Source organism: Hemibagrus wyckioides, linkage group LG09, assembly GCF_019097595.1.
Source record: "Hemibagrus wyckioides isolate EC202008001 linkage group LG09, SWU_Hwy_1.0, whole genome shotgun sequence".
Lineage (NCBI taxonomy): Eukaryota > Metazoa > Chordata > Actinopteri > Siluriformes > Bagridae > Hemibagrus > Hemibagrus wyckioides.
In genome coordinates, this window is record NC_080718.1 from 26,992,016 (window position 1) to 27,003,168 (window position 11,153).

General features: G+C 39.8%; 2 protein-coding genes across 2 annotated transcripts; one reads left to right on the top strand and one right to left on the bottom strand.

Annotated features, from left to right (window-relative positions):
• Window positions 1-668: 668 nt before the first annotated feature.
• On the bottom strand, window positions 669-8,060 carry morn2 (MORN repeat containing 2). The gene is made up of 5 exons (XM_058398595.1): window positions 7,920-8,060; window positions 7,253-7,303; window positions 6,018-6,124; window positions 5,785-5,921; window positions 669-3,065 (listed from the first exon to the last, which is right to left on the bottom strand). Exons 1-5 carry the CDS (start codon window positions 7,924-7,926, stop codon window positions 2,963-2,965), a joined length of 405 nt encoding a protein of 134 aa, XP_058254578.1. The 5' UTR covers window positions 7,927-8,060; the 3' UTR covers window positions 669-2,962.
• A 73-nt stretch (window positions 8,061-8,133) lies between these two features.
• Window positions 8,134-10,776, top strand: znf593 (zinc finger protein 593). Its single transcript, XM_058398596.1, has 4 exons — window positions 8,134-8,266; window positions 8,561-8,763; window positions 9,830-9,892; window positions 10,222-10,776. Exons 2-4 carry the CDS (start codon window positions 8,564-8,566, stop codon window positions 10,346-10,348), a joined length of 390 nt encoding a protein of 129 aa, XP_058254579.1. The 5' UTR covers window positions 8,134-8,266; window positions 8,561-8,563; the 3' UTR covers window positions 10,349-10,776.
• The last annotated feature ends 377 nt before the right edge of the window (window positions 10,777-11,153 follow it).

The window sequence follows — 11,153 nt, forward strand, 5'->3', positions numbered from 1 at the left end:
TGTGGTCCGATCCAACAGACAAGCTACTGTTACTCAAACTGCTGAAGAAGTGAATGCTGGTTCTGATAGAAAGGGGTCAGAATACACAGTGCAGGACGGGTCAGGGCTGTTCTGGCAGCAAAAGGGGACTAACACAATATTTAGGCAGGTGGTCATAATGTTATGGCTGATCATATCTATACTGGTAATGAGTAATCGCTCTGAATAAGACATATTCATCACAGGGCATCAACCTTCTTCCATATACATGAGTTCACAGATGTCCACTGGCTAATAGTGTTTGATTGACAGGAGCGAGAGAGAGAGACAGACAGACAGAGAGAAAGAGAGACAGACAGAGAGAGAGACAATGAGAGAGAGAGACAGTGAGAGAGAGACAGACAAAGTGAGAGAGACACAGCGAGAGAGAGACAGACAGGGAGACTGACAGAGAGAGACAGAAACACAGACACTAGAGACAGAGACAGACAGAAAGAGTGAGAGAGAGAGAGAGAGAGAGAGAGAGAGACAGAGGGAGAGACAGACAGACAAACAGGGAGAGAATGAAATCCCTTCCTAACACAGATGGCTGTAGCATCATCTTGATTCGAACCTGTGACAATAAACCGAACCCTTTTCTTCTTTCCTGTTGCTCCACTCAAGTTTGTTTACGTTATTAAAAATAAATAAATTTCTGAAGCAAGCAAATGTGCTTACGTTATTGCTTTATTTTCAAGACAGCATTTGCAGCATTTATTAAGACAGAGACATCACTGACACACCGGGGTCATCAATCAATCAATCAAAAAATACCCAGTTTTCTGATTGGCCATTGACAGCAGTGACCACAGTGACAGCAGTGACCACAGTGACAGCAGTGACAGGTAGTGACAGCAGTTTCACTAACTGTATTGATTATTGGTTTGTTTCAACATTAACATTTATGTGTTGCAAAAATAAACAAATAAAAACCATTAAACAAACGCTAAAATAATATCATGTGGCCTTTTGCATAAGAAACTTTCCAACATAAGAAACTTTCATGTCTGGTCTTACACAACTCCTGATAGTCTCACTGCAGTCATGAGCTCAGCTCTGCGTGTGTGGTGTGTGTGTGTGTGTGTGTGTGTGTGAACATAAAAAGCATGTGTTCCTCAGAAAGACACTCGTCTCACACATCTTCACACTCCTCGGGCATTTCTGATTCCAACTAAAGCATGGGATCTTTCCTCAAGAGTATGATGTAATGCTTGACATCATTTTCATCACATTTTTAACCAAATGACACAAAATACTGCTGCAGCCTTTATATTTAGTATTTAAATATATTTCATTAAAGGTCAACTATAACCAAGTAAGCACTCTTTACCAGCTTGGTGAGCAGAAAAGCATCTCAGTACATTACACTGTAGAGGTGGATGGGCTTCCATGCAGCAGAAGAACACATGGGGTTCTGCTCCTGTCTCAGGAGAACAGGAATCTGAGGCTACACTGGACACTGCCTCACATAACCAGATAGATGAAGATTAGAAATAATGTTGTCTGGTCTTCCTCCATTCTGTTAGATTTGGTGATCCCGTGCCCACTATAGCCTCAAATTTCTGTTCTTGGCTACCAGGAGTGGAACCTGAGGTCTTCTGCTGTGGTAGTTCTAACCCTGTTATTCAATCTGAGATGCTTCTCTGATCAACATGGCCGTAAAGAGCGGTTATTTGAGTATGGCTGTATATCTGCTTACAAAGAACTGACCCAAGCCAAGCATTCCATGTCAAGGCCCCTCACAGGAAGTCGTGCCACCAAGCTTGGGCTAAAAATAGAACAGATCACCCACGCCACCAATCTGTCCACAAAACCCGAAAAATCACCTAGCATTTGAACGCATGCCGAAGGCAACGTTGGTATCGTGGGTTGACTCTTTCCAAACAGCTTTCACTGACTGAAAAAAAATCATAAAATTCGTGAACTCTCTTCACTTGGCTTTCTACTGACGCTAACAAGTTTTGAACGGCTCCCGGACGTAGGTGCGACTTAGCTGCAATTTGGTTCGGTTCCTATGCTGAAAATGCTGCGTATGCCAATGCAAAATGCTTGCAAATTTTCAATTCTTCTATAGGTGAAAATTTGTAGGGAAGGACATTTGTATACTGAGGTTCTGTTCTGTACTGTAGTGATATTATAATAAAACTGGCTCAGTCAGTTAAACTAGACAGAGAGAGAGAGAGAGACAGACAGACAGAGAGAGAGAGAGAGAGAGAGAGAGAGAGAGAGAGAGAGAGAGACAGTCAGACAGAAAGACAGACAGACAGAGAGAGAGGGGGAGAGAGAGAGAGAGAGAGAGAGAGAGAGAGAGAGAGAGACAGTCAGACAGAAAGACAGACAGACAGAGAGAGAGGGGGAGAGAGAGAGAGAGAGAGAGAGAGAGAGAGAGAGAGAGAGACAGTCAGACAGAACCAGCTTTGCTAGTGTTTCTAGAGCAAGATCTTATTATTATGTCCTTATTATTTTAGATCTTTAGATGATTACAGTATAATGTTGAAGCTGTGTATCAGCTCAGTAAACTGAATCCAAACTGCTTTCACAGCATAAAGAGTTGAGCAAAATAAAATATATACAGCAACTCGTTTATATAATTCTGTTCATCACTGACGGATAAAAAAACACTCCAGTAAAAGTTCTCAATTCTCCAAAGTGCTTACAGAAAGGAAGTTTCAGAAGAAGCCTTTCCCCTGACAGAGACAATCAGTGCTCTGTTATAAGAGGAACACATGCTTATTTGTTGATCCTGAACTGCCTGTGTTAAGGCTGATTTAGTGTGTGTGTGTGTGTGTGTGTGTCCACAAGAAAATCATTCCTAATATTAACATTAGGGTTGGCTTTAAGTATAGCACAGTATTAATTAACTGCATTAACTCAGTTGAAGGTCACTATAAAGACAAGAAAATGTGTGTGTGTGTCTGTGTGTGTGTGTGTGTGTGTGTGTGTGTTACATATTAAGTTTTAGTTTAAGCCCTGGCGCTGCTTTTCCATGGAAGTTTCCAGTCCACACGAGTCCTTCCAGGTCAGTGAACTCGCCCTCACCCTCAAGTCTGAGAAGAGAAAAGACCAAAATATTCCAAACACCAAAATACTAACCAACCTTTTCATGTAAAAGTAACATCTTGGACATGTTTCACACTAACTTTTCACACATTCTTCCCATCAGTCATGTTTGGTGTCTGAACCACACTATGAGGCTAATATCGCTAATATAGCAGGGCTGGACAAAAAAGTGTATTCAAGTGAAAGTACTGAAAGCTTAATGTTTTTATCGTCCACACTGTTTTGAAAATATCATTCAATCTACAATATTTACCAGGAGCTAGAATTTGACTTACTGAGAAGTCGATACTAGTACTCTAACCTTTCATTAAGAAAGAAGCCAGGCTAGTTAAACACATCTACACTGTGTTGGCAAAAGTATTGGGACACCCCTCCAGATCATTGAATTCAGGTGTTGTTTTTCAGGGGTTGGGCTCGGCCCCTTAGTTCCAGTGAAAGGAATTCTTAATGCTTCAGCTTCATACCAAGACATTTTGGACAATTTCATGCTTTGTGGGAACAGTTTGGGGATGACCCCTTCCTGTTCCAATATGACTGCACACCAGTGCATAAAGCAAGGTCCATAAAGACATGGATGAGTGAGTTTGGAGTGGAGGAACTTCACAGAGTCCTGACCTCAACCTGATAGAACACCTTTGGGATGAATTAGAGTGGAGACTGTGAGTCAGGCCAAATGTTTTGGGACGTCTGCCTTTACATGCACAGTGTAATATGGAGCCCTTTGCAGCTATAACAGCTTCAACTCTTCTGGGAAGGCTTTCCACAAAGTTTAGGAGTGTGTTTATGGGAATTTTTGACCATTCCTCTAGAAGCACATTTGTGAGGTCAGGCACTGATGCTGGACGAGAAGGTCTGGCTCACAGTCTCCGCTCGAATTCATCCAAAAGGTGTTCTATCATTGTGAGGTCAGGACTCTGTGCAGGTCAGTCAAGTTCCTCCACACCAATCTTTTTGTATATCAGCATACTGAAGCATGTTTCTGAGGTTGAGATTGGGAGTTGCGAGTAAAAATTCATGGAGTAAAAAGTCTATTTTTTGTCTATAATTAATTACTCAAGACAAGTTACTGGAGGATTGTTCATCACGCTAACATTCCATTTGTGATTAATGAACGGTTCGCAGAAGCAGGAAAAGAGAAAGAGTTAGTGAGGGTTTATAGTAACTGAGTCGCTGCAGTATTGGAAGATTCAGTTCACAGCAAAAGCCACAAGGTTTTCACAGTTTTCATGAACTTTGCCTTTTATGGAGTTTTGTGGGCGTGGCTGAAGGTAAACTGGCTTTACTGTGGGAGATTTGTATTTGCTATTTGGCACATTGGTGAGAAGACTTTTAAGAAGAATTTCAAGAAAAACAATTTACCTAAAAACATTATTAAGTGATAGATAAATGAGGTTTATCGTTTGGCTGTGTATAATACGATTTCTACTAATAAACACAGAATAAAGACAAATAAGTGACTGAAGGCTTATTGTTGTTAAGGCGTATTGTTTTCAGCCCTCTAAAACCTGACAGCATGTGATTAATGATCATCTCAAGCTGCATTCAAGGCTGTTTTTATTAAAGTAGTCACAGCCTGATGTGCATTACAGGACAATTATACATCTTACAAAGTGAAAAATGTGGAAATTCACATTACGGTGAATTTCTTCCTTGCACACAAGGAAAAAAGAGCAGATTGTAACCGCATACTCATCATGATGTCTGTCTTCGTGCGAAGGCGCTGTTCCCATCTTTCCCTGAAGCTACCATGTGCTCGTCAGTTTCATGTGAAAATCTTTCCTCATGGCCTGCTAAACTTTATTCTCAGAAAAGCACAGAAAACTTGGATAAGAATATCAAGTGTTAGAAACTACTTAAGGGATGTGACAGAAGATTAATTACAGCGGAACCGATTTCTAGCTGCTTCAGGGGGTTACTAAATAAATGCAGCCTTTATCTTTAAAAGAAGTCAAATGTGATATTGACAAGGGACTGTTTGAGAGTACTGAAGCACGAAAAACAACCCTTTTTGCTGGAAGTGCTGTTAGAGGAAAATAATCAGCTTATGGATTCTGCTTCATCACTTAGTTCTATCAGGTTGAGGTCAGGACTCTGTGAAGTTCCTCCACACCAAACTCACTCATCCATGTCTTTATGGACCTTGCTTTGGTCACTGGTGTGCAGTCATATTGGAACAGGAAGGGGTTCATCCCCAAACTGTTCCCACAAAGTTGGGAGCATGAAATTGTCCAAAATGTCTTGGTATGAAGCATTAAGAGTTCCTTTCACTGGAACTAAGGGTGATTTGGAGGAGTGTCCCAAAATTTTGCCAATATAGTGTAGTTACATTTAATATCATGGAATATCTGTCAAAGAAGTTAATTCCTGTTATCACTTGCATTATAACAGCTATAAACCTTCGTTCCTTCTTTGTGTACTTCTTCAACCTTTACAAAGTGCTACAACTGGAGACTCCTTCCATAAATGATAAATAAACATCCTTGACACGTTTTTTTGTTCAGCATCTGGTGTAGCATTCCCTAAAAACGAGCTGATAGCGTATTAGAACGAGTGTGAGATTAATCTAAACCTGTAATTAATAAGCTTATGTCATGTCCGAGCTGCTATCACCTTCTGTCCAGTCAGAATTGAGAATCCAACCGCGCTGGTGTATGATGACTACAACAGGAGTTTGTGTGTGACAAGCACATTGAGAGTAGACGTGACCTGTTGTTACTGAACGTTCCGGAGTATTTGGACCCGTCAGGAAAGTGGTATGTTCCGCTGCCGTGGTACATGTTGTCTCTGAACTGGCCTTTATAGACAGCTCCTGAGGGGTGTGAGAGCGTCCCACTGCCATTCATCTGCAACACAAACACATACTGAGCCTCACTCACTTACACACACACTCGTTATTTTATTTATGATTTAAAAAACAAACTTCACATTGTAACAAAAACCTTATCGTCATTCCACTCCCCGGTGTATGTCGTCCCAGAGGATGAGGTCTGTGTGCCGAAACCTTTCCTCATCATCACGCCGTCTGAGGTCTGATAGATCTCACCCTCTGCCTCATACACACACACACACACACACACTGCAATTAATAATACACCACTTACACCGATCAGCCATAACACTGTGAGCAGTGAGAGGTGAAGTGAAGTCTCCTCATCATGGCACCTGTTAGTAGGTGGGATATATTAAGTAAACATTTTGTCCTCAAAGTTGATGTTAGAAGCAGGAAAAATGGACAAGCGTAAGGATTTGAGCGAGTTTGACGAAGAGTCGAATTGTGATGGCTAGACCACTGGATCAGAGCGTCTCCAAAACTGCAGCTCTTGTGGGGTGTTCCGGGTCTGCAGTGGTCAGTATCTATCAAAAGTGGTCCAAGGAAGGAACAGTGGTGAACCAGGGACAGGGTCATGGGCAGTCAAGGCTCATTGCTGCACGTGGGGAGAGAAGGCTGGTCCGTGTGATCCGATCCAACAGACGAGCTACTGTTGCTCAAATTTCTGAAGAAGTTAATGCTGGTTCTGATAGAAAGGTGTCAGAATACACAGTGCAGGACATTTCAGGGCTGTTTTGGCAGCAAAAGGGGGACAATATTAGGCAGGTGGTCATAATGTTATGGCTTGTCACTGTACACCATACAGAAGCTACAAGGAGAACACCCACAGTTGTGCTGTTATAGGACAATAATCAGATTTGGACCGCCACAGTGTTTCTGTTTCATCATACCACCCTGTGCTGATTCATTTCTAGTGTTTTAGTCTTTATATAAGAGTTATAGAGTTTATACACCTAATTTACTTACAATGACTTAAGTCTAGGTTTAAATGAATCTATAAACAAGTATCAATAACTAACATCCAACTGCAACCTTTTAATAAACATAGGAAAAGTTAACATACAAAACTGAATCAGATTAAACAGATTAATGCTGATCTGGGTTCAGGAATGAAACCTTTAGAGATAATATCTCTAATGTAGTTAATATTAATATTAATTTTGTTGAATAATTGAATTAGATATGATTATAGTCTTTTAAAGGAAATAAGAATTTCTTTCAGAATAAAACAAGCTGTAGTTGTATTTGTTGTGAGTCTCTCTCTCTCTCTCTATTTTTATTGATTTTTTTTTTATAATAAACCTGATGAGGAACGTTTGTATCCCACAATCCTCTGTGACTCACCATATTTGTCTCCATTTGGAAAAATGTATGAGACCTTTAAAATCCCAGACTCTGCAATATAAAAAAATAATTTATTATAAAAAAAAACACTATAATCTTTCTAATATAAAAGATAAAGGAAATTTTAATGTTATTCAAGATTCAAGAATCTGAATGAGACAAGACAAATTGGGAAGAAAAGTATAAAAGGGAAGTATTTGTGGTAGTAGTAGTAGTAATAATAATATTAAGAGTAGGAATAATTATAATAATCATAATAATAATTTAAAATAATAATTTAAAATAATAATAATAATAATAATAATAATAATAATAATAATAATATTAAAACAAATTAATGATGATAAAATAATAATAATTATAATAATTTAAAATAATAATAATAATAATAATAATAATAATAATAATAATAATAATAATTAAACAAATTAATGATGATAAAATAATAATAATAATAATAATAATAATAATAATAATAATAATAATAATAATAATACAAATGATAAAATAATAATAATAATAATAATAATAATAATAAGAAGAAGAAGAAGAAGAAGAAGAAGAAGAAGAAGAAGAAGAAGAAGAAGAAAATCATGCTATACTAAGCTAATTTTGTCATGCTAGGTCACTATGTTAAATATGCTAAAGCTAACCATAAAATACTCACCAGACATCCTACTACACAGCTTAATTAACTTTATAATATCTTTATCATTTAAATTAAACCACTGATTATTTTGTCCTTCTCATCATTTTTAATAAATAATTTCTCTTCATTTATATCAAACTCTTCTTTGGCGGAGAAGCGCCCTCGCGACGACGTCACCATGGCAACTGTTGGTTTATTCGCACGCGCGTTTTCTTTCGCTGCCGCTTGGTGGCCAGTGTTGAGAACGGCCGCAGACATCCTTGCGCATGCGTGGTGGTCCTCCATAGTTGTCGCGTGAACCCGGAAGTACACATTTGAAGGGGTAAACACGTGGATTGTTGAGCACCGAAGTCGCAGAAATAACAGTAAGTAAAGTGTTTTGTGTGTAAATGATGTATCTAATTTCCGGTAACAACAACTCGCGCTTAGTTATTTTACCTTTTATTACTCAGATCCGAAGAAACAGCAAGCAGTTATAAGCAGACTCTATAACACACCGCTGTTTTGAACTCATATTGGTTAGCTATCTAGTTCCAGGATATTCTGACTCACTCTATAACGTTTATTATTACCGTAGGATGCACTAAAAGCTTCAGATATTCAGTTTGCTTCATGTATTTGGCATTTAATATGAAAGCTGCTCCTGTGTGTGTTGATAGATCATGGGCAAATCCAAGCAGGTGGGCAACCACAAAAATGGCAAAAAGAAGAACATTGCAAAGACATGGAAGACCAAGCGAAGAACAAAGGACCTGGATCAGATCCACACGGACATGATCCCTGCCAATGCTGCCAAGCTACTGAAGCAGGAGGTGGACTATGACGTCACAGGTTTCGCTCAGCACTACTGCCTTCACTGCGCGTGAGTAACTCACCTGACCTATAACAAAACATGGACGATGAATCATTTGGACCAGTGACCTTTTATTTGGACCAGTGACCTTTAACATTCCAGCATAGTTTACTGATGTCTTTCTTAAGTCATTCACATTCTAAAGATTGGTCTAAAGTTGTATGAATAAGTATAAAGTATATAGTAGAGGTCTGTAACAAGTATGGGTCAGTGATATGACAGACATTTATCAAATTACCAGTAAAACAGCAGTGTTAAATTTCTAAAAAAATATTCTGAAAGACTGAATAGAATGTTTTAATATCTAAATGAAATGTACTGATTAGGAGAGGTGGATTCAAAAGTCTAAACATTTTAGAATTCTTTTTCTTTGGGCTTTTCCCTTCTGGGATGGCCACAGTGAATCATCTCTCTCCACCTATCCCTATCTTCTGCATCCTCAACACTTGCACCCCAGTTACACTGACCAGGCATAACATTATGACCACCTGCCTAATATTGTGTTGGTCCCCCTTTTTTGCTGCCAAAACAGCCCTGACCCGTCCTGCACTGTGTATTCTGACCCCTTTCTATCAGAACCAGCATTAACTTCTTCAGCAGTTTGAGCAACAGTAGCTCGTCTGTTGGATCGGATCACACGGGCCAGCCTTCTCTCCCCACGTGCATCAATGAGCCTTGACCGCCCATGACCCTGTCGCCGATTCACCACTGTTCCTTCCTTGGACCACTTTTGATAGATACTGACCACTGCAGACCGGGAACACCCCACAAGAGCTGCAGTTTTGGAGATGCTCTGATCCAGTGGTCTAGCCATCTCAATTTGGCCCTTATGCCCAAACTCGCTCAAATCTTTACACTTGTCCATTTTTCCTGCTTCTAACATCAACTTTGAGGACAAAATGTTGACTTGCTGCCTAATATATCCCACCCACTAACAGGTGCCATGATGAGGAGATCATCAGTCTTATTCACTTCACCTGGCAGTGGCCATAATGTTATGCCTGATCGGTGTATTATAATTCAGCACATTATGACCTGCTGATTGTTGATTAATTGAGAATAATGTTGATTGCAGGCGCTACTTTGTTGACCTGAAGGCCCTGAAGGAGCATTTCAAGACCAAAGTGCATAAAAGACGGTGAGTTTCTTATTAATATTAACTGACTACTAGCCCCCCTCCCACAAGCCCCACCCCCTTTTTGATGCCGGTTAGATTTTTTCAACTCCATCAGAGTTTTTAAGACATACCACACTTTGTGTGAGTTTCTGACCACATCAGCTCTGTTGGCTGGAGATGTCCAGCGATGGATCGTCTCTCGATCCTACAGCATCTCCTGAGCTGTTCGATTCGATCGCACTGTAAAGTGATGGATTGTGAAAAATGTACTCGATCGATGTTTGTGTTTGTCAGCCTGCCAACACTGCTATTAATATTGAAAATGCTTCTCTTTCGATTTGGATTCGCAGGCTGAAGGAGCTGAGAGAGGAGCCGTACACCCAGGCCGAGGCGGAGCGAGCGGCAGGGATGGGCTCGTACGTCCCCCCTAAAAAGGTTGAGGTGCAGACGCAGCAGGTGGAGGAGGTCATGGAATGAACGCCGTACATCGTCTCAACACTACTGTAGCGTCAAGATCACTTTCAACTACAGCAGTAGTTACACAACCCCCATCCCCACACCAACCCAATGTGTCCGAGTTTCCTAGGATGCCTTTTCCAAGCCTCGGAAAGTTTCCACACAAACGTGGATTCGGGATCCAGATATTTAACCTCTAGACTTGAAAGCTAAGTGTTAAAGCACTACATGGTGTTTGATCAGGTGTATTATAGTGATGAAAAGCTTGAGCTGTGTAGTGCGATGATGATGATGATGATGATGATGAAGCTCCTGATTGACAAGTTACCTGTCAATCAAATCCCACAGGAACACACTGGCGTGTGTCGGCTAGGATTTGAGTGGACTGTGACCACAAACGGCTCCGTGTGTAAATTCGTATGTAAATAAATTGTGATGTTACACAATTACCAAGTCTTCTGTACATGCAAATTTGTAATAACGAGTGTCTGTGTGTGTGTGTGTGTGTGTGTGTGTGGTTGTATTGTGTATATCAGTAGTAGTGATGGGAAGTTTTAGTGACTCGGACCTTCGAATCTCGTTCAGCAAAATGAATGAATCTTTTTTCTGATTCATTTGGTCCATTTCAGTAGAATATAATTACAGTGTTAGATGTTAATAACCACTGACCTCGACACATCTACTTACACAAATGTTGATCACATTAAAATGAGACAAATCAACTGAGGAACAAAAACAACTTTTTTTATTTTTCAGAAAATGTTCATGTCTTTTGATAATTTTATGATAATTCCAAAATATTATACGTCCATCCATCCATTTTCTA

Coding starts and splice junctions, on each gene's coding strand:
- morn2 (XM_058398595.1), bottom strand. Junction 6,125..7,252: donor TCCAAATGGAGACAAATATG/GTGAGTCACAGA, acceptor TGTATGAGGCAG/AGGGTGAGATCTATCAGACC. Junction 3,066..5,784: donor GGAACGTTCAGTAACAACAG/GTCACGTCTACT, acceptor TTCTCTTCTCAG/ACTTGAGGGTGAGGGCGAGT.
- znf593 (XM_058398596.1), top strand. CDS start 8,564: ATGGGCAAATCCAAGCAGGTGGGCAACCACAAAAATGGCAAAAAGAAG. Junction 8,764..9,829: donor CACTACTGCCTTCACTGCGC/GTGAGTAACTCA, acceptor TGTTGATTGCAG/GCGCTACTTTGTTGACCTGA. Junction 9,893..10,221: donor ACCAAAGTGCATAAAAGACG/GTGAGTTTCTTA, acceptor TTGGATTCGCAG/GCTGAAGGAGCTGAGAGAGG.